Source organism: Eptatretus burgeri, chromosome 4 (assembly GCF_056783735.1).
Source record: "Eptatretus burgeri isolate ZD-2024b chromosome 4, Ebu_testis_v1, whole genome shotgun sequence".
Taxonomy (NCBI): domain Eukaryota; kingdom Metazoa; phylum Chordata; class Myxini; order Myxiniformes; family Myxinidae; genus Eptatretus; species Eptatretus burgeri.
The window spans coordinates 5,269,250-5,292,397 of NC_140964.1; the positions used below are offsets into that span (position 1 = coordinate 5,269,250).

A 23,148-nucleotide genomic window follows, 5' to 3' on the forward strand; every position below is an offset into this window, starting at 1 on the left:
TACTTTATATTTTTCATAGGATTATTCATACAAGTAGGCTGTCCACAGCTACCTGGGATGGTACCACCGCCTGTCCCTTCGGAGACTTTAGCAGAACTTTGGTTCTATTTAGCAGAACTGATACAAGCAATTGGGGCAGGTTTCTGGATGAGGGGGGTTGTAGGTTTTTGGGGGTTATTTTGCCTTACGGGTTGCGCTCCCCATTTGCTGGTGCCTGCTAGTGGATACTGATGGAGTCGGTGTTCCCACAGGCTTGCCGCCAGAAAGCTGGAGGCCCCAACCCAGGCATACCATCTTGAGAAGCTGACTCATAATATTGGGTCTCCTCCTCCGCCAGATCTCAACTGGAGCTGCACTGAGCAAGAGATTCAGGGAAGTCTTTCCGAGGCCACTAGTTTGCACTGTCGATGCCTTCTGGAAAGCTCCTGGTTTTTCTGCAAAGTCTCTCACCCCCTCTTTACTTCACAGTGAGCCAATCTTCAGTGGTACTCCCATCCTAATTATATTTTCCCGTTTTCTTTCTTTGCTTTACCACTCGGGGGGGGGGCTCTTGGTTTTTGGGCTCAACCCTCCCCCTGTGACATTAATAATAAAAATAAGTAATGAGTACAATCCTCCCCCCAACCCCAATCACTACTCATAACCTATTTCTTGGCCTATTTTTGAATTTTCATGTGTACAAAATCGAGGCTGATGGAAAAGAGTGAGGTGACAAGAAAGCAAAAAGGCAACAAAATGGAAGTGAGGCAACTGGTAGATGCAACAATGGAATTAACAGGAAGAGAATAGAGAGTAGGGGAGGAAACGGTAACCTGCAAGAACAGGATTGAGTTAGGTGGAGTTAAAAGAAGTAAAAAAACGAAGATTGTGGGTAGGGATGGGGAATGACATGAGATGGAGATGCACAGAGCTTGCCTGAAGCCCTGAAGGGAAGAGTGAGATTGAGCAGCCTCCCTAAGGCACGTCCACAGACAGGAGAAAAGGGGAATGAAGGAGTTGAGGTGTCCGGCTGCCTGATTTACGGGAGATTAATCAGGAGGGACTTACCTGAAGAGGATGTGCATCCTTGATGAGGTTGGGAGGGTCAGAGAGCCAAGAGAGCAGAAGGTGTTGGACCATACGAGAGGAAGTAAAAAAAACTTAATAGTTGTTTCATGATGTCCATTTCTCCGAATAGAATCTTTTTCAGGAAGGGTTTTTGTGATTTTGGCATACTTCGATGTTCACGGCATCCTTCACACAGGCAATGGAGGCAACTTGGCCATCATGCTTATGCATTATCCACACCCAATTAACCCAATCCATCAGCTTTCACTTCGATGGTACCAACCCCATTATTACCATCAATCTAATCATAGTACTGTCCCAGAAAAAGTGTTTGCATACAATAAAGACAACACAAAGCATCGAGCATTATTAATGTATTCAAAATGAAAAACAAAGCCATATTCACTGAGGTTTGATGTCTTAAGAGAAGAAGAACAAGAAAAAACAAAATCGAGATTTCAAAAATACAGTGGATGAAATTTCTCATGTGGACCCCACACGAAACACAGAGCCCATGTTATCAATACCACTCACTGAAATGGCTTCTACCGAGTGGTTCACATGGTCTCGACATGAGTCGTTACCAGCGCGGCCGTAAATGGAGGCAGAAGACGGTCGGAGAACTCGTCCACTCCTCCAACTCCTCACACCCATGCAAAGGGTGTGCGGAGCATGACAGACGGCGAGACGCCGTGGCACGCCTAAAGTGTTCCAATCGAGGATGTGTGCCAACATAGACGAAAACTGTACTGCACAAATCGAGGAAATGTTTTCTAACATTTTCTGGCCCATTGAGAACTAATAGGTTCCAAAAGTGACATCGTAATTGCTTACATCTTCAAGAGTCCTGGTGAAAAATAAAAACAAAGGAAAAAAAAAAAAAGAAAAGAAAAAAAAGGGGGCACACACTCCAGCAAACACTGCACATGCTATGTACGTGAGCACAGAGAGCTCGGTGAACCTGTATTACATTACTAATGTATCAAAAAGGGATGAGACAACAAATCCAAACCAAGCAGGGGTTCACATCCAGCGACTCGTATAAAAAACAGTCAAACCTAGCAGCAATGTACATTCCTGATTTTGTACAAACGTAACCGAAATCAGACAGTGTTTGAATGCGCAAAGTAGTCTGTACATAAATAAATGTTCTGTCTGCTCGTAAGGTGAGGAAGCGGTTTCCAGTGCAAGCAGGATGTCAGGTTCACTGGAAAGTGCGATCCGTACGAGGAGAAAAACAAAAGTGCAGACTCAGCAAATGATGGAAGACACCTTCTTAGGGCTCACCAGGTGAGCAACGTGAATGGGCCATTTCCATCACAATTAGAAAGGCTGGGTTGCGTTTGATGGGCCAAATTTGTTTAATTAATTGTTTAAAAAAAAATCAAATCAAAGGTCAGGAAAACTGTGGCAAACTACAACCCGAGACCCATGAACGGAGGAAACCTTTCGGTCTACGTCGTCCTCAGTGTTGAGGAATTGACCCATAGTTTGCACGACCAATGGGAAACGAGATTTTGCCGAACACGGGACGATTGCACTTTGTAATAACTTAATGTTTTGTCAAAAGTGATTTGACCATTTAACAAGGAAGCGAGATGAGGGTGCCAAAAACATGTAAACGAACAATGTCTTCATGGGAGTTCTGCAAGTTTCTCTTCAGAAGGCTGTGCAGTTCAAGGTAAGTCGCAGTGGATCGTGGGAAATGACATACCGCCACGTTGCACAACACACCCAGGAGCCAAAGGGACTTAACAACGGCACAAAGCTATCACAAAGACCTTCATATAAAAGATTAACAATGGGCAGTTACTGCCTGGTAAATACATGTGAAGTTAACGTAAAATATTCCCATTTTCTTTTTTTTAAACAAGTCTGTCAATCTCTTTGAATTGACGACCACACGCACGACTGAAGTTATAAGGAAAGGCGACGCCATACGCTCACCGCAGTGGCACACAAAATGTGGAGATGTGGCATGGTGAGACGAGCGTTAACAAAGCAAAGGACAATACCTTGCAATTGTGAGGTTTGTTTTTCTTTGTCTTCGTTATTCAATTATTTTGGCAAGTCAAGATCTTGCAAGCTTGAAAAGCACACAAGGAAGCACTGTGCACAACACAGGACATTTTGCTGCTGCTGATGTTTTTGGTAGTGCCTTTTGCTCATTAACTTATACCTCCTCACACATCGTCATTCACCTCACTCCCAATTGATGGAGGGTGGGATAACCCCTTTGGACGTAAAAAGTTCACCATGGAATCACAGTCCCCATTTTAGAAGAGTTTGTTGGAAAGCTCTTGAATAATTATTAGTCCGGAGGGATTACAATTCCTTCTTCGTCGTCATAGTCCTCAAAGCTGTCGAGTTCGCCATAAGGGTTAAGGGCAGTGGGTGGTGGTGGCTTCCAGGGAGTCTCGGTGAGACAAGAGGGGTACAGTTTTGCCACGGTGCACTTGAAATCGCGCCCGAGGTCCCAGAGAACCCGCTCGTGGATTTGCTGCAACAACTCCCAGCGGTCAGTGATGGAGTCGTAGCGGTAAATGGCATAGCGTGGGCGTTCGGCCAGGTGGCTCTCTCGCAGGAACACGCACAATGAGCCGAGGAGCACAAATGCACGAACGCATGGGTCCGAGAATCGGCGAGCAGGAATACTGGCTCGCTCCTCCCAGACATCTGTATCCAAGTTGTAAGCCTCCACCATTATGGACGAACTGTCGAGCGTGCCCGACGGCATTCGGAGAGATCCGCAGTGGCCGCCACTGGTGTGGAGTCCACCGATGTAGTATATGTATTGCAGAAGGGAGACCGCAGATGCAAAGCAGCGGCTTGAACGTCGTGGAGCAACTTCAACCCACGAGTCGGCAGCAGGGTCATATGAGAAGGTGCAATCATGGGCCATGGCATAGATACGCCCACGAGCCTCCACGGTGGCACACCACTGCCAGCCAAAGGGAGCCGGTGCTACGGTCGTCCACTCGTCTCGTCGCACGTCGTAACGCTCAACCGAGCGCCGATGGGACTCCAAGTCATTCACGTCACCTCCAATTGCATACAGCTGTGGGATAGCAGAGTTTAAATGAAGGAAATAAGCCAAAGATAAATAATGCAAAGAGATTAAAATTAAGGGTGAGAGGAGAAAAAGGAGAATATAAGGAAATCAGAGAGGTACATGGTAAAGAAAACGGACTCAATATGTGAGGTTGTGGAAAAACAAAAAAACAAAGTGCAGAACTGTAATACAGGAAAAGATGGGGGAGTTGGAAGAAAAAAACAACAACAGCAAAACATAAGGGAGTTGGACAAATGGACAGAGATAAGCACAAATAGGGACAGGAAAAGTTAAAGGGTTTAAAAAAAAAACACAAGGTGGGGGTTAGTGAGACTGAGTTGGATACAGGTAGTTTGAGTAACAATGCAGAAAGCAGTTAATGGAGGAAGCGTTTGAAGAGAAAGGAAGGAAACTGCATTGAATCTTTGGATTAAGGAGCAAATTTGTCGGAAGCACAGAGTGGTGGATGACAGGGAAGTTAAACAACATCTGTTCAAAAACAAGATGGAATGCTGGGGTCGAATCGTCAATAAAATAAGTACAGCATATATAATGGAGTCACATTTGCAAGAAGTTGAAAAAAAAATGCAACACGGATTAGGAAGGTCATGGGCATGAAAAACAACAATCTATGCTATTAAGATCAACACAATGTAGGGCAGATAGAAAAACATAATGATTCAGAGAGGGAGGTGGAGGAACTCATGGTGGGGGAATAAAAGAACAAAGTATTCTGCATGAAAAGGAGAGATGAAAGAAAGAATGAAGACTACAATTATTATTATTTTAAATGAAAACACAAAAACAAACAAACAGTTCATGACACAGGATTGAATGAGACAAGTAATGATATATATATATATATATATATATATATATATATATATATATATATATATATATATATATATATACATATATACATATATACATATATACATATATACATATATATATATATATATATATATACATATATATATATATATATATATATATATATATATATATACATATACATATATATATATATATATATATATATATATATATATATATATATATATATATATATATATATATATGTAGGGTAAGAATACTGATTCTGGCTCACTTTTCCCCATGTAAATGAATGGGGGATTTTCAGCGATTCATATTTTTTTCCCTAAAAATAAATCCCTTTTTATCCCAAGGTATATTTATTTGTCTCCCCTTTTAACTTGGAGGTTGAACCTCATTGAATTGAACACCTGGGGGTTGAACAGCTCACTCATTGAACCTATAAAGATTTGTTCATTCTCAAATTCCTTCAATAGTTTAATTTTCTTTGCACAATAATCCCCATCTAAAATATTGACAAACAAAACATTTGAATCTTTATATTTTTGAAGATACCCCTTTTGTGCCATTACGAAATGATAAACTTCTCTTAATGCTCTCATCTGGCCACCTCCTGAGCCACATATCATTTTGAGATTATAGTAAATTGTTTTTTCATTGTTCAATTGATAACCATCAAAGTTTTCAGTCCATTCAAGGATATTCATTTTTTCTTTACATCCTCTAACTTACTAGTTTTTAAATTAATTCGCTTATTTGTTTTATTTACCTTTGTTTTAGTTATTTTTTCAATAAGACTTATTTGATATTTTTCACATTCATTATGTTTTCCATTTATATACCAAGACTGAGATTTTCTCCACTCTTTAGTTTGATTAATACTTGGTTTAACCATTTATATATTGTGAAAAAACGCGTGGGTAGCCCTTAAAAACCCTAACCCATCTTCCCATCGTTAAAACATAATCTATTTTATACACTCTATCATACAATATCCATATGGAACACAATCTATTCCATTATCTAAAATAAATCTCTTATCATCAAAGGCTCCTAATGCCTTTTTATTTACTTCTTCACTATATATGTTATGTTTATAACTTCTTATTGTATTCATTTTCCTATATTCTTCTTTCTTATTCATCAAACAATTATAATAATTTCTAAAAGTTATTGATTTCTTTATTACATATTTCTTTATTCCCTTTAACCTCTTATCAATCTGTTCACCATACTTATAAGCATATGCCTTTGCTCTCAATCCAATAAACTCACTCATTACTTTTCCACCCAACTCATCCTTAAACTTACCAATAACCTTTTCATTCTTTTTGGAAAATAACTCACTCTTCTTGCTGAAATTACTTGTATCATATACTCCAATATTTTTCTTCATATCTTCATAAACATCATCAGTTTTTATATCTAGGATAAAACTATCAGTGTCCATATACAACAATGAAACATTTTCGCCATACTCTTTCTTTAAGTCATTATACAAATAATCATACATCAATATCTTTGATAAATCAAGAACTGCTGTTCCAATATAAATTGGTTTATCCATTACAATACTTTCCTTTTTCATATGAATTGCAGAAAAGTTCTCTGAAAAAACCTCTTCTCTCTCAAAACTTGGTTTATTTATCAATCTCGAAGCTTCTTTCCAAGATGTTGCGAATCTAATGTTTTGCCTGTTTCTAACATTTTCCATAGTCTTTCCAAATACAGCATTATTCATTAATTTATAAAAGTCCCCTTCAAATTTTACTTTTGTATTTGCTCTCATATCTGTATTAAATTGAATATACTTTTTCACCCAAGGACTTTGTTTAAATTTTAAAACTCTATGAATTTTAGCTACTCTCAATCCTTCTCTCAAAAACTGTTTTAAGCTTCTCTGATGTAAAACATATCCCTCTTTATCATAGAATGTTGTTAATAACTTTTCTGTTGATTTGCCTTTAATATTAAAACTTTTATGATAATCACTTAACCATTCTTTCTTTGGAGTTTCTTTCTCACATGCAAAAGGAAGATCTTTATGCTTATTATGAAGATCACTCGGGTACCTCAAATCAACTTCAAAATAATAACCTTCTTCTTCGTCATTCAATTCCTCTTGAGAAGAAATAACAATATTCATCAAAGCCTTTTCATAATCCTTTTCTTCCACCCACTCTAATTTACCATAAGGCAGAGATTGAGACATTGCCCATCCATACAAATTATTAGCATCAAAATACATCAAATAATTACTATCTTTTTCACTATCATAATTTGGAAGATATTTATTATTTGCTTTAGCATATCTTTTTGAACATACTTGTGATATTCCACCTCTCTTGGACTTCTCAATCATCAAAAGCATATCCACATCACTGATTAAATCTATATCTTGTTTTGTCATTTTCAACATTGCACTCCAAGCTAAACCAGGAGCTGTGAAATAGTGGGCAGGATCTAATCCATAACAATTTTTATTATGACAGAGTGATCTAAAAGCTTCAAACACATCAGCTAACAATAAAACATCTGTTTTTAGATATAAATCGTGATATTCTCCAAGGTTCTTTATCTTAAATATTTTCCATATTTCTTGTGCGTGTTTATATTCCTTATCACTTATCTCTTCTTCATAAAGGTTATTATAGAAACTTTCTTTTGAAGGAAGTTGTGTTTCTTTAAATCTCATAAATGAATCCATATAATCATAAGGATAAATTCCCTTACTTGTAAGAATTTTCTCTTTACTTTGAATTTCATTCCTTGTTTGAATTTCCTCTCTCGTAAGAATTCCTTCTTTAATCAGAATTTCATCTTTAATCTGAATTTCCTCTTTAGTTCGAATTTTCTTTATAATTAGAATTTCATCTTCAGTTAGAATTTCTTCATTAATTAGAGTTTCCTCTTTACTTTGAATTCTCTCTTTAATCTGAATTTCCTCTTTAGTGAGAATTTCCTCTTTTGGAAAGAATGAATTAAGATTTGGAAAAGAGTCCGTGGAGCTTAGATTTGATGCGAGGTAGGCTAGTGGTGTTCCCATAAACTTGTAAGAATCTAGAAACCTAATACGAGTTAAAGGTTTTGTGAATATCATTTTTGAAAATGAAATATACTTTTGACTTGTGTTTGTTATGGCAGAAATATTCCCTGGTGTTTTTGAAAGTTCATTTATAAATAGATGTGTATCATAGTTGGCGCTGTTGTGAAGAAAGACTGGAATAAAAGAAGGTAATTTATAATTAAGATTACAACAGGAATGAGCGGGACCTCTATATTTACCAGTAAGATGACAATGGTCTCTAACTTTAGACTCCTTAATTTCCCCCTCACAAATATGACAGATATTGTTCATTCTAAATTCTAATTTTTCTTCTTTGGTTAATTTCATCGGTTCATTTGTTTCTTTCATTAATTTAGTGAGTCTTATACAATCCTTTTCTTATCGTTTTACAAACTCTTGTGAAGCATTTTTTCCACGATAATGTTCAAGTTTGTTATACTTTTCTCCAACAGATGATTTGATATAATAACAGAAACCACAAGGAATATGTTTTTGATATTTATTTGTATATGGTTCTTTTGGATTAGGAGAAGCAGTATTTATCTTTTTAAGGATACATTCAAAATCAGCGTATATCACAAATGGGTGCATGATAGATTTATTATAATCTTCAAAATAAATCTTTTCACCAGGTTTAGGCATTGTAATTACAGCTGATTTATGATTACTACAATATTTTGAATGTTGTTCTAATCGTTCTTTTGTATGAAATGAATTAAGACATCGCTTACAAGGATATATTTTGTTTGCTGTTCTGAATACCTGAGAAGAGATTAATCTTGATAAATTATTGATGTATGTGTAATGTGAATTCTTTCCAACACTAAAATATAAAAGATCAATGTGTGTTTCTTCATTTTTATAGTTGTTTGAAATTTTTAATATTTGAACTTTGTTTGTATCCGTTAATCCATATACATTAATAGAAAGATTATTCTTTTTCTCAAATTTAGGAATATCTGTTAGTGGCATTGGGAATTTAAAATCTTTAATGTCCAAGGTATTCTAATATTTCATATATTGTTTTACTCTTTCTGAATTACATTTTGGTGGATGAAAGTGAGCAAGAACAGACCAGAGAAAACATTTATTATCATTGTTCTTAATATTAACAACTGCCTTCTTTAGTTTTATTTCTTTTGGTAATTCAATATAAGAAGAAGCTTTAAGAGGGTTTGATTTTAGAATGTGTATATCTAAAAAGATGATTTTTTTAATATTGAATCCACTTCCTACCACTGTATTATCAACATCCTCCTCTTGTCTTGATAGTTCTTCATAAACCCCACTATTCAAAAAATCTTGAAATGATGTTATAAAATGAAGACCTGTTCTCATATAAGGAGTATGTTCTTCATCTTGTCTTTTCATATTCATTTTCACTCCCATATAAAACTTTAAAGTTTTCATTTCTTTTAATGTCTTTTTAATAAATTTTTCAACATCGGGTTTCACTATTTCAATTGATTCAGCTATTGATGATGGACCGGGTTCTCCAAATTGAAAAATCCTTATTTTTATATGCCCTTTAAATGCCCCATCAGTGTTTTCAATATAATAGTCTCCCTTTACTTTAAACTCATTTTTCTTGTGTTTTTGTGATTGAAGATGTTGATTATAACTACTCTTCAAAACATCCTTTGAACAGATATCACAATGTTTTCTTTCCAACTCAAGAGGAGATATTTGATGAAATAGATTAAATGTGTGTTTGTTGGTTCGGAGGTGTTTTCTATAATGTTTATATTCGTGATTACAAACATCGCAGTACGTTGTATTCACCATATTTATAGAATAAAACTTTGCTTAAACTAAAATTTTCTTGATGAAAATTTCGTTTAATTTATAGGTGAATCTGTGCTTAAAAACATTTTATCCTCCAACTTTTTCACTTAATAAATACAATGTTTCAAGACACAAAAGACAAGTTTCAATCAATCTCTTCATCTGTTAAAGATACTGAGAAATATGTCAAGGATGTAAAATTGAACAAAGATAAATATAACAACTATTGGATAAAAACTATTATGGTAAATAATATGAGTTCTTCAATTTCCTTCAGTGGAAGGGCTTTTAGTATACCTGGTAGAACATCAATTAAAGTATCTCTAACAAAAGTTTCTCCTCTCCTTCTAGTAATATATTCAAAACTAGAAAAAGCAATGAAACAAGAAAAAGTATCAAAGAACAAAAACCTTATGGATGAAGCTTTAGAAAGAAAAGATAAGACCATCTGTAATATGCAAGGAGAAATTTGTATTTTTTTCAACAACCTTAAAGATGTAAATCCTGATGAAATAAAGGATGTTAATATATCAGGTGAAATGACATTTCGTTCAATAGTAGTTAACGATAATTTTAAAATTACCTTTAATATAAAATATGTTGTCGTTGAATCTGATAATGAAAAAAAGTATATCGATATCGATGGTAATATACAACTGAAAGTATAGATGAATTTCAGTTTAAGTAAAGTTTTACTTTATAAATATGCTAGACTTTCCTGATTCTCCATATGACAAATTTGAGAATTGTCCTGCGTGTGAAAGACGGGGATTAAACACAGAGTCAAAAGCCTATAAACAATGTATATTCTGTGATTATCTTCTAATTAATGATAATAAAAAATATAAAAAGGAAAATAATTCTTTTAGATTTACACCAAAAATGAATTACTTTACAAGATTGATTAGAGAAATGAATGTAAAGTATGAGGATGATAACACACCTTTCCTTACAAGGGAAGAAACTGAACGTATAAGAGAAATGTTCAAAGGATTGTTGTTGTATATTATTCATGGATGTAATTTTCAGGGAAATATCAACACAAGATATTGTATAAATAAAATAATGGATTATCTTGAAATTAAACCTGAACTTAGGATAAAATATAGAGTTTCTAAAAAAGCCAATAATAAATTAAATAACCTGTTTTTCAAATATATAAATGAATGATTTTTTACCTATTTGGGAAAATAAGATAAAATTTAACAACCATAAAAATCTCCCAAATTCATTAAGATGTCTCATAGTTGGTTCAAGTGGATGTGGAAAAACCTGCTTACTTTTAAAAATGCTCCTCACTCCCAACTTTTTAGATTATGATAATTTAATAATTTTCACAAAGTTGAGTTTTCAACCAGAGTATCAACTACTCTCACAAGGTTTTAATGCTGGTCTTCAAAAGAAGATATAATAGGTTTATTTAAACGTCAAAAAAACCTAAATGATTATAACATTGAAGATATAATTCAACTATTTTGTGATACACAGAGATGTAAAAAGAAATCAAATCTTATAACTTGTATTCTTAGTGATAATACGGATGATATACCGTCTCCCCAAGATTTGGATAAATCAAAAAAGAACCTCGTTATCTTTGATGATTGTGTTAATGAGAGAAACCAAACGGTAATGGACAGCTACTACACAAGAGGGAGACATTCTTCTTGTAATTGTATTTATCTTAGTCAATCGTACTTTCAACTTCCTCGTCGTTCCATCAGAAACAATGCTAATACTTTTATTTTATTCAAGTTAAATTCAATAGATATCAATAATTTTTGGAGAGATAATTGTTCTACATTATGTAGTAAAAAGAAATTTGAGGATTATATGAAGCACACGACTGAAAAATATAAATATATTGTTGTGAAACAAGATGAGATATTAAGGGATATATTTTTTGTTTTATAAACAATTACATATATAAATGACAACTATTATTATAAATCTTGTGGGTAAATCTGCTTCTGGAAAAAACTTTCATAAATCAAGGTTCTTGTGTAGTACAAATGAGAATATTGTAAATTTACTTAAAAAACACCCCGTGATACGCATTGTATCAACAACAACTAGAGCAATAAGACCTGGAGAAGTAAAAGGTGAAGATTATCACTATATTTCAGTGGAGGAACATATGCGATTGAGGAATGAAGGACAAATATTTGAGGAGGTTTCTCTTGGTACAACAAAATATTCACATTGTAAGAGTGAGTTAAAGAAACTAAAATCTGGTGGTGTTGGGATATTAGAAACTAATCCAGAAGGAACGAGACAAATTATTAAATATCTGAGCGGAGTGAAGATTTTATCATTCGGTTTTGATGTTGATGAAGAAACTCAACACAAACGTATGAAAAGCAGAGATGCAAGGATTAGTGAAGAAGAAATTACAACTCGCATTAATGTTAATAAAGAATTTGATGAAATATTTAAAGAAAAGGATTTATTTGAACACATCTACTTGAATGATGAAGAAAAGGAAAATTTCCCTGTTGATCTTTACAATTCATTAAATGATATTTTACAATAAATAAATGGATACAAAAGAAAGAGCAAGAAGATTTAAGGAACATCAAGAGTTGGTTTCAAAAGTTGTAAAACAACAGGAAGACATAAAGAAGAAACGCAGACAGAAACTAACGGGCGAAGAAGCATTTGAAAAAAACAAGAGAAATTTTTTAAACCACTTTTAAAAACTTCCCAAGAAAAAATGAAAGATGTTTCCACAGTTCCCACAGTAGAATATACTCCTAGAAAGCTTCAAATGTTAAAAGATTTCAGTCAAATGACGGAGGAAGAATTAGAGCATATTGGAGAATTAGAACATGATGAAGGTTTATTTCAACAACTGGAAGAGATTAATCAACCCCTGATTATATTGTGAATGCTGTTCAAAACAATGAATATTCAGCGGATTCAAAAACCAAAGCAGGACTCATTCCAACAGAACAACCAGCAATATTTCATCTTGTTCAAGAAAAGGTATTGATATTTAATGATGAATTAAGGTTCTTAAGTTCTGCTCAACCCCTGTTAAACTAACTCCGAGATTAATGTTTCTTCTCACAAAAGATGGAAGACAAGGTTCAACTGTGAGGGATGAATCAAAGTATATTGATAAACCATTGGATATGGAAAATAATGATGATAGAGTATATATTGATTTGCTGAACACTCTAAATTATAAGGTTATTCTTTCTGGTAAAAGTAGGAAGAATGAGAAGGAGAAACACATTATTCAGGCTTTAAGTATCCTTGGTTCAGGTATTAGTTTTCTTCCAAATGACCCATCGCAATTAGTTAATAGACTGTTATTGTTGTTCGGCAGTAAGAAGGCTGGAAATAACAATTGTTTTAATGAAGCATCAGCCATTTTAGACCAGTTGATGAACATGAAAATAATTAATAAATCTCAATATAAAGACATTTTATCTCATATTAAATAAGATGAGAAGCACAATCCTGAGTTTTAATTTCACAACAAGCGACCACACATCTTCATTCCCATACCCACTACAACTTGACACAACAAAAGAATATGAGGCATCTTTATTGTCCATGGAGACTTATAATACCTTATTTAATATAACCGAGAAAAATGACAAGTTTAGTTATAATCCGGGAAGTGGATACAAAATGATAACAGTCTCACCCGGAGCATACGAGATTTCTCAAATATCTTCCGAAATTGCTCGTCTTATGAAAGAACAGGGTGATGAACCAAAAAATATTGTTATAAACATTCAAAAACATACTTCAAAATCAACGATTAAAGTAAAAAATAACTACAAGGTTTATTTCACAATTGATAATTCATTTAGAGAGTTATTAGGTATCTCCTCAAAAAAGATTGAAACTAATGGGACGTTTTACAGTGATAATGTCATTCAAATATCCTCAGGAATAAATTCGGTGTTAATTCACTGTGATTTGATTGATGGTGCTTATAATGATGGATTAAAAACAAATACAATATTTTCATTCAGCGCATACTCAACCCCAATTGGTTATAAATTCAATATGGAGCCTAAAAATTTGGTTTATCTACCTGTGTCAGGAAAAACCATACACAGAGTAAATTTTAGGATAACCGACCAAGATAATCGTGTGATTTCTTTTAATGGAGAAGTTATATCCATCAGAATTCACCTACGTGAAGTTTTTCGATAAATAAATACGATGGTTATTGTGAGGAAGCACGAGTTGGGAAAATATAAAATAATTACAGGGGATGGGATGTTCCTTTCCCCGTACTACAAGGGTGAAGGTATGTATCTTGGTAGAGGATACTATAAACCTAAGAGACAAAGGGGTGTCGGACATCAATTTAGAGGAGATGGGATAATTGATACTCTCATGGGTATTGGTTCAACTATTCTTAAACATAAAGACCTAATTGGTTCAACTGCTTCTGCTGTGGGAAATGTAGCAGGTGCTGTAAAGAGTATAAAAGATGCTCAGAAAGAATCTCATAAATTACAAGCAATAAAAGAAATTAAGAAAGGTAAAACTCAGTTGTCCCCCAAGAACGACAGAAAATAATTCAAATACTTGGATCAGGGTTTCAAAAGTTTTAACATCTTTTTTCCTAAATAAATACAAGTATGGAAGCAATTGATAGTATCTATGATTTGGATGATACTATTATTATCTCAAACTCCACTAAAAAAGAAGATTACTTCAAGGTAAATGCAATAACTGGAACAGACTGGAATACAAATGGTACAAAAAGTTTTGAAATAAATAATCAACAAACCTATTTGAATCTCTCCGAAAGTTTCTTGTTGTGTAAATTTAAATTCACTAAGGCTGGGAATAACACAAACGCTACACTTGTAAATGATTTCTTCTGGAAAATGTTTGATAGTGTGCGATTGTATATTGGAACACAAGAAGTTGAAGCGGTTGATTATGTCTCTGCTGTATCTGAAATGATGAAATTTACACTCTATACATTCAGTGATAGAATGGGAAAGGGGTCTGTCGAAGGTTTTATTCCTGATATGTCAACGGGAACAAACACAGACCCTGGATATATTCAAAGGAAAGGAATGTATAATGATGATACAAAAGCAGAAAATAGTTTTACTGTGGCAGTTCCTCTTAAAGGTATATTTGGATTTTGTGATTATGATAAAGTTCTGTATGGTCTTAAAATTAGATTTCAACTACAAAGGAATGATAATGAAAATAGATTGCTTTTTGGTGTTGGTAATGCTTTTGGTGATCAGAATAAATTTGTAATTGAGGAGATGAGTTGGTATATCAGTGAATATACTCCTAATCTTAAAACAGAAGAGATGTTGAATCGAAGACTTAACTCAAAGAAACCACTCAGTGTATCATACCTCAAAAGAAGATGTCAACACGTTAAACTCAATCAAACTACTTACACGTGGAATTTGGGTGTTCTGGAAGGAAAGCCACGATATCTGTGGATGATTTTTAAAAAGCCAGATGGTGATACTGCGACTGATAAGAATAATGCATTGAGTGATAATGCTAAGGTGAAACAACTTCGCGTTTCTCTAGATGGAACATTTTATCCACGAGATAGATTGGAAATTAATTGGGAAAAAATGATTTTGCTGAAGCATACAAGTCTTACCAAAAGGTGTGTGAAAGTAATGGAAATAAAGAACCTATTTTGGATATGACAGCATTTAAAAGTTTGTATACAATCTATACGTTTGACCTGAGCGCTCAAAAAGAAACTATAAAGTCTAATCGAGTGGATACTTCCCTATACATTGAAAGAGGAGAGAGTGAAGAAGTTGATACATATTGTTTGCTTTTGGAAGAAACAGAATTGCAGATTAATACAGATAATGGTGTGATGATTAGTCTCACATAATTTTTTGTTAAATAAATGAGTGGCAAAGTACCAACTGGGGTATATGTTAATCAAATCAATCTTCATAAACTATCATCTTGTGTTCAAAATCAAAAGCCTTGTACGATTAACGTTAATACAATTCAGAGAAAAGGAGCAGTAAGAATTGATGTTTTGCTCACAAGAGAACAGGTTAAAATCTTGAATGACACTGGCTCACTTAAAATTAAAATGACAAAACCAATGTTGAAAAAATATTCAATAAGAGAGACGAGTGGAGGATTTCTCCCATTTCTAATTCCTTTATTTGCTGGTTTAAGTGCGGTTGGAGCATTGACGGGTGGTATTTCAACAGCGGTCAAAACTGCCAACGAAAGGAAGGCTCAACTCCAGGCTCAAAAAGAATTGGAAAGACATAACAAAGAGTTGGAGAAACAAATTAGTGGAAGTGGTGTAATTGTAGATTTTGCTGAAAAACTTGAAGGTCTGCCTGATAAAGCGAGATTGTTAGTTGGAGATATGCTTTCTTCTATAGCACAAGCAGGTGTAAAATTAACGAAAAGAGGTAATGGATTATATCTTTCTAATAAATAAATGAGCATTGATGAGTGGTTGAAAGAATTTGGAAAGAATACAACATCAAATTTACAACTTGCCAAATATTGTAAGAAATTAAAAATTCATAATGTGGTTATTTGTATGAGAGATGAATTAACAAATGTGTCGAAACATACAAAGAATATTATTATGAACTTAGAAGATAATGATGGGAACGGTTCTCATTGGGTTTGTATTTTTAATAGTCAAGACAAATATTATTTTGATAGTTTTGGTCTTCCACCACCTGTTGAAGTCATAAAATTCTTTCAGAATGGTGTTTATCAAACATTTCAAGTCCAAGAATTAAATTCCAAGTGTTGTGGTCAATTATGTCTATATGTGTTATTTCAACTCAACAAAAATAAAAAATTTTATGATATTATTTTTAATCTAATATAAATGACTTATGTTGGTAAAGATGGTTCTATCTTTGGTGTATCTCAAGAACTGGATATTGATTTATCAAATTATTACACAAAGGCACAGGCTGAACGATATAAATATAATATAAACAAAAATATTAACATGAAAAATGCTTATAAATTAAAAAATTATCCAAGCCCGACTGACGCGAATGACTTGGTGAGATTAAGCGATTTATCACAATATATATACTTAAATAAAACGGCTGTGTATTCTAAAGATACAGAAGTGTTGATATTATCTCCAGGTCATACAGAATTCACAGTTCGAATTAAAATAAATTTTTATAAAGAAGGGCGTATCGTTTGTATGAGAATAGAACAATGGGGGTATGATATGAATGATTTAGGGTATAATTGGTCATTTAAAATTAACCTCGAAGACCTGGAACAATTAAATCAGTCTCGTAAGGAAGAATATTATCCACTTGGTATCGAGAATGAGTTTTGTGGAGCCACGATTAGTAAACAACAAATAAAAGAATTTAATAAGGGTAAATATAATAATGGTTTTGCCCTTGTTTATCTCATGAAAACAGAAAAAACAGGATTATATATAATAAGTAAGGAAATACAAAATGATTTAACTATGGGAAGATGGGGAGGTGTTTCGTGCCATAATATTATTCTAACATATATTTCTAATACATAAATGACAGCAAGAAGGCTTCAAGAAAATTATCATTTCTGTGTCCAAGCATACCTTCAAGAAAAGGGTATTCGGTATTTTAATAAATATGTTCTACAACATAAGAATGAGGTATTTTCAATAAAAGATTGGCATTATGCTGATGTTGATAAACCGACAACTTTAGATTTAATTAGAATGTTAAATAATGAAAAAATTATAAGGTTAAGAAAAGGTAAGGCTCTTTTAGAAATTCAAAAGAAATTTTATTGGTTTCCTGTTGTAAAAAATTATTTTGGATACAGGAATAACAAGAAATCCTGATGAATATATGTATAATATTCTATGGGGTGTAAACGATTCAAGTATAGTAAGGGATGAGGAAGGAGTTGAAGAAGAGAGGGAAGAGGAGGAAAAGGAGAAGGAGGAGAGAGAGAAGGAGGAAAGAGAGAATAGAGAGAGGGAGAATAGAGAGAGGGAGGAAAGAGAGAAGAGAGAGAAGGAGGAAAAGGAGAAGAGAGAGAAGGAGGAAAGAGAGAATAGAGAGAGGGAGGAAAGAGAGAAGAGAGAGAGGGAGGAAAGAGAGAGAATGAATAAATATCAAAATATGGAAACCAGTGAGATTCAAAAAAGAATAGAGGTATTAAAGAAAATAACTCAACCCACCAGGAAGGAATACAAAGAATTAACAAGTCTATTTGCAATACTTTCAACAAAACTATGAGCATCGTCAAGCTATTCATTTTAATTCAAGTTTTTTCTTAAATAAATGGAGGAGAGAGTGAAGGCATTTCTAAGGATTCTTTATGTTTTAAAAATTAAGATTCAAATGTGCATGTTGGAAACTAAAAAGGTTTTTGCACTCTGCAGGAATTTTTCTCATAAATAAATGAGTTATTGTCTCAAATGTAAAAAGAAAACTAATACTAAAAATATTTCATATATTAAAAGTAAAAATAACAGGGTTATACAAAAAGGTATATGTTCGGTGTGTGGTTCAAAAAAAAAAATCAATTTATCTCCAAACACAAACTCGGAGGAGATATACAAAAGTTTTTATCAGGAAGTAAATTTACAACTACTGGAATACCAGGGGAATTACATCTTCCAGGTTATTCTTTCTGTGGTCCAGGCACAAACTTAGATAAAAGATTAGATGAGGCAGACAATCCTAAATCCTGGAGTCAACCAATCAATAGAGTTGATGAAGTGTGCATGAGACACGATATTGATTATGGGAATACCACAACGTTGGAAGAAAAGCATGAAGCCGATAGAGAAATGTTGTATAATTTGTCTCTGATACAAAATCCAACCTTGAGAGAAAAAGTTGATGGGTTCATCGTGAAGAAGATGATTAGTGCTAAATTGAAACTTGGACTTGGAAATTCAAAAAACTTATAGGCTCTAATGATGCTATTAAGACTGAAGAGCAATTAGCTGATGAATTACATTAACCAATATTCACAAAGTTTCAGAGAAGGAAAGTTTATTCCAAGGAAGTTGATTATATCTGGTCTGCTGATTTGATTGAACTCAATAATGATAAGGGGTACAAGTATGCTTTAACCGTTATTGATTTGAGGAGTAGATATGCGTGGGTTGTCCCTTTAAAAAACAAAACAGGTAATACTCTTATGTTAGCTTTTCAACAGATATTTAATAAAAGTAAGAGAAAACCTAAAAAATTGTGGACTGATGAGGGTAGAGAGTTTTATAACAAGACATTTATGAATTTTCTAAAAAATAACAGTATTACATTATACAGTACCTTTAATGAAGGGAAGGCAGTTGTTGTTGAACGTTTTAATCGTACCTTAAAAGAGAGACTATATAAAAAATTCACACAACTCGGTTCACAACAATGGTCATCTTTTATTCAGGATATTGTGGATAAGTATAATGACACGATTCACACAGCAACAAATATGAAACCATCAGAAACATTTACAAAATTAAAATATGAAAAAGAGATTAATGTCAGAAAACCTAAGTTCAAAGTTGGTGATATCGTAAGAATATATAGGTGGAAATCTCATTTTGAAAAGGGTTTTACTGAACGATGGACGAAAGAACTTTTTTAAATTGTTGATGTAATAGATACAGTTCCTTGGACTTATAAAATATATGATTTGGAAGGGGAAGAGATTTTAGGTTCATTTTATTCACAGGAATTACAAAAGACAAAACTAAGCAGATAATACACCTTTGTGGACACTCGAGGGCCAAGTCCGAGGTGTATAACAGTATATAATGTGTGTCAAGGGGTGGACGTTCTTACATCTGTGAACCCCAAACACAGAATAGTCAAGGCTTAACTTTTGTTTGTGTGTGTGTGTGCAATGGGAGCAATAGGTTGGCGCTTCACTCCCTCCTACTATACACCGTTGTGGACACTCGAGGGCCAAGTCCGAGGTGTATAACAGTATATCATGTGTGTCAAGGGGGACGTTCTTAGATCTGTGAACCCCAAACACAGAATCCTCAACTGAATAGTCAAGGCTTAACTTTTGTTTGTTGATGTGTATGTGTGTGTGTCCCAACCCTCACATTCAAAATCTCAACCCCAACCCTCACATTCAAAATCTCAACCCCAACTCAATCCTCGCCCAACACAATGTCTTTTTCAAAATGAGATTTCCACCTATATATATATATATATTTTTACGTTTTTTTTTCTTCTTCCAATTCTGTCTTTTAAGGCTTTCAGGTTTGATGACGTAAAAAGGGGGAGTAAGCCTGCACTTTCTTCCCAGAACTTTCTTGATCTTGCTCCCATCAAGCACCATCCGACAAAGAACTACATCGATAGGTTTAGATCCCAAAGAGTGATAGCAACTCCAAAAGTCTCCAAAATATAAATAAATAAAATAATAATAATAATAAATAAATAAATAAATAAATAAAAGCCCCCAAAAAAGTTTCAAGTGTCCAACATAAACCCAACTTTCCAAGTCTTCAAGGTATAACCACATTCCCGTTGAGTTTCCAAGATATGTATCACATTGTGAGTTATCAATCCAGAACCCACATTTCAAGTATTCAAAGTAAAACCAACTTACAAAGTCTCTTAAGGATAACTCATTTACTGATTTTTTCAAAATTTGTGAGTCTCCAAGGTAGGACCCATATTTAGAACCATCTTGGCAGAACCCTTTTCCTGAGTCTCCAAGGTAGTTATTTAAACCATCAAGGCAGAACTCATTTACTGATTTTTCAAAATTTGTGAGTCTCCAAGGTAGGCCCCATATTTAGAACCATCTTGGCAGAACCCTTTTCCTGAGTCTCCAAGGTAGTTATTTAAACCATCAAGGCAGAACTCATTTACTGATTTTTTCAAAATTTGTGAGTCTCCAAGGTAGGCCCCATATTTAGAACCATCTTGGCAGAACCCTTTTCCTGAGTCTCCAAGGTAGTTATTTAAACCATCAAGGCAGAACTCATTTCTTGATTTTTTCAAAATTTGTGAGTCTCCAAGGTAAAACTTGTATTCTGGCTCATCAAGGTATAACTTGTTCAGTGGGTATTGTCTTGATAACTCACAATGAGTACTATTGCTGTAAAACTCTTTTTCAGGATTTTGCTGGTCTCCAAGGTATAACTCTTTGGTTGGGTCATCAAGGACGAACTCGTTCTGTGGGTCTTGGTCGCTCATAAGGTCTTCAACCAAGCCAACAATTTCGCCCCAAGTTGTAGCAAAAGCAGTATTTTCATTTCATATTTCAGACACAATTTCCTGTGAGAGAAAATAATAATGTATTAATTAAGTTATTTAATTATTAAATGAGTATGCTTCAATCAAAGTTTGAAAATAGGAAAATAAAAAATCTTACCTCAATAGATAAGAGGTTTGAATCCAGTTCATCAACTTGAAGGTTTAGTTCCATACAAGACAGAGAGTTCCAAGGAACACCAAAGTCATCCCACTCAAGGTCTTGGTCGCTCATAAGGTCTTCAACCAAGCCAACAATTTCCCCCAAGTTGTAGCAAAAGCAGTATTTTCATTTCGTATTTCAGACACAATTTCCTGTGAGAGAAAATAATAATGTATTAATTAAGTTATTTAATTATTAAATGAGTATGCTTCAATCAAAGTTTGAAAATAGGAAAATAAAAAATCTTACCTCAATAGATAAGAGGTTTGAATCCAGTTCATCAACTTGAAGGTTTAGTTCCATAGAAGACAGAGAGTTCGAGACAAGCACACAAAACACCATTGCCAGCAAAAACAAATGTTTAAAATGGAGCCTGGGTTTGAAGCTTTTATAGAGAAAGACTGGTGGGTGTGGTTTCCTTTGGAAATTCCCTGGGCAAGCCTAGGCAAGCCTTCATTGGGAAATTTTTCAAAACCATAACATCCTGTAATTTTCTAGTGATTTCTTTGCGAGTCAGAGATGAACTGGAAATGATGTAAGAGTGGGCGGGGCTTAGCAAAAGTAGGCGGAGCTTAGGAAAAGTGGGCGTGGCTTAGAAAAAATACCTTATGAAAAGTGGGCGGAGCTTAGCAAAAGTGGGCGTGGCTTAGGAAAAGTGGGCGTGGCTTAGAAAAATACCTTATGAAAAGTGGGCGGAGCTTAGCAAAAGTGGGCGGAGCTTAGGAAAAGTGGGCGTGGCTTAGAAAAAATACCTTATGAAAAGTGGGCGGAGCTTAGCAAAAGTGGGCGGGGCTTAAAGAAAAGTGGGCGGGGCTTAACAAAAAATAACCTGTGGCTCAGGAGGTGGTCAGATGAGAGCATTAAGAGAAGTTTATCATTTCGTAATGGCACAAATGGGGTATCTTAAAAAATATAAAGATTCAAATGTTTTGTTTGTCAATATTTTAGATGGGGATTATTGTGCAAAGAAAATTAAACTATTGAAGGAATTTGAGAATGAACAAATCTTTATAGGTTCAATGAGTGAGCTGTTCAACCCCCAGGTGTTCAATTCAATGAGGTTCAACCTCCAGGTTAAAAGGGGAGACAAATAAATATACCTTGGGATAAAAAGGGGATTTATTTTTAGGGAAAAAAATATGAATCGCTGAAAATCCCCCATTCATTTACATGGGGAAAAGTGGGCCAGAATCAGTATTCTTACCCTACATATATATATATATATATATATATATATATATATATATATATATATATATATATATATATATATATATATATATATACATACATACATACACATACATATATATATATACATATACATATACATATACATATACATATATACATATACATATACACATATATATATATATATATATATATATATATATATATATATATATATATATATATATATATATATATATATATATATATATATATATATAGGCACCACTCACTTAACGACCTACCTGTTTAACAACCGCGCGGACTCACGACCAGCTCTCCCACCAGTTGGTATTGTACGCTGTACGAGAACTTTGGTTGTGGAAAAGGCATCGTGGCATCTCAGTGTCAAGCATCTCATCTCACATCACCCTTTCTCAGTCTCATTCTCGCAGTCAGTCGGTATTCACTACACGAGCGTTCGCAATCTCCAAGACAACATATTTCGCAAAACAAAGGAAGGCTATCGATCTTGAGATGAAAATGAAGATCATAAATGATTATGAAGCTGGTAAGAAAGTTAAAGCAATAGCACGTGACTTGGAGCTGGCGCATTCTACCATTTTGACCATCTGGAAGGATAAAGATAGAGTGAAAGAGGCAGTGCAAACATCGACAGGATTTAAAGCCACAATAACTAGGCAGGGGAAAGGCCTCATTCATGAAATGGAGAAATTACTGGCGATCTTGTTTGACGACCAGATACAAAAAAAGAATGCCGATGAACCTTTCAATAATTCAAGCCAAGGCACGCAGTATCTTTGAG

At 34.2% G+C, this 23,148-nt stretch overlaps 1 protein-coding gene across 2 annotated transcripts in view; it reads right to left on the reverse strand.

The window, feature by feature from the left end:
• Positions 1-1,406: 1,406 nt before the first annotated feature.
• The window catches only part of KBTBD2 (kelch repeat and BTB domain containing 2), a 70,537-nt gene continuing 48,795 nt past the window's right edge, over positions 1,407-23,148 (reverse strand). For both annotated transcript variants that reach the window (XM_085876746.1, XM_085876745.1), the window contains exon 6: positions 1,407-4,105. In XM_085876746.1, coding sequence (XP_085732872.1) covers positions 3,359-4,105 — 747 coding nt within the window. In that variant the 3' untranslated portion in view covers positions 1,407-3,358. The remainder of the gene's footprint in view (positions 4,106-23,148) is intronic.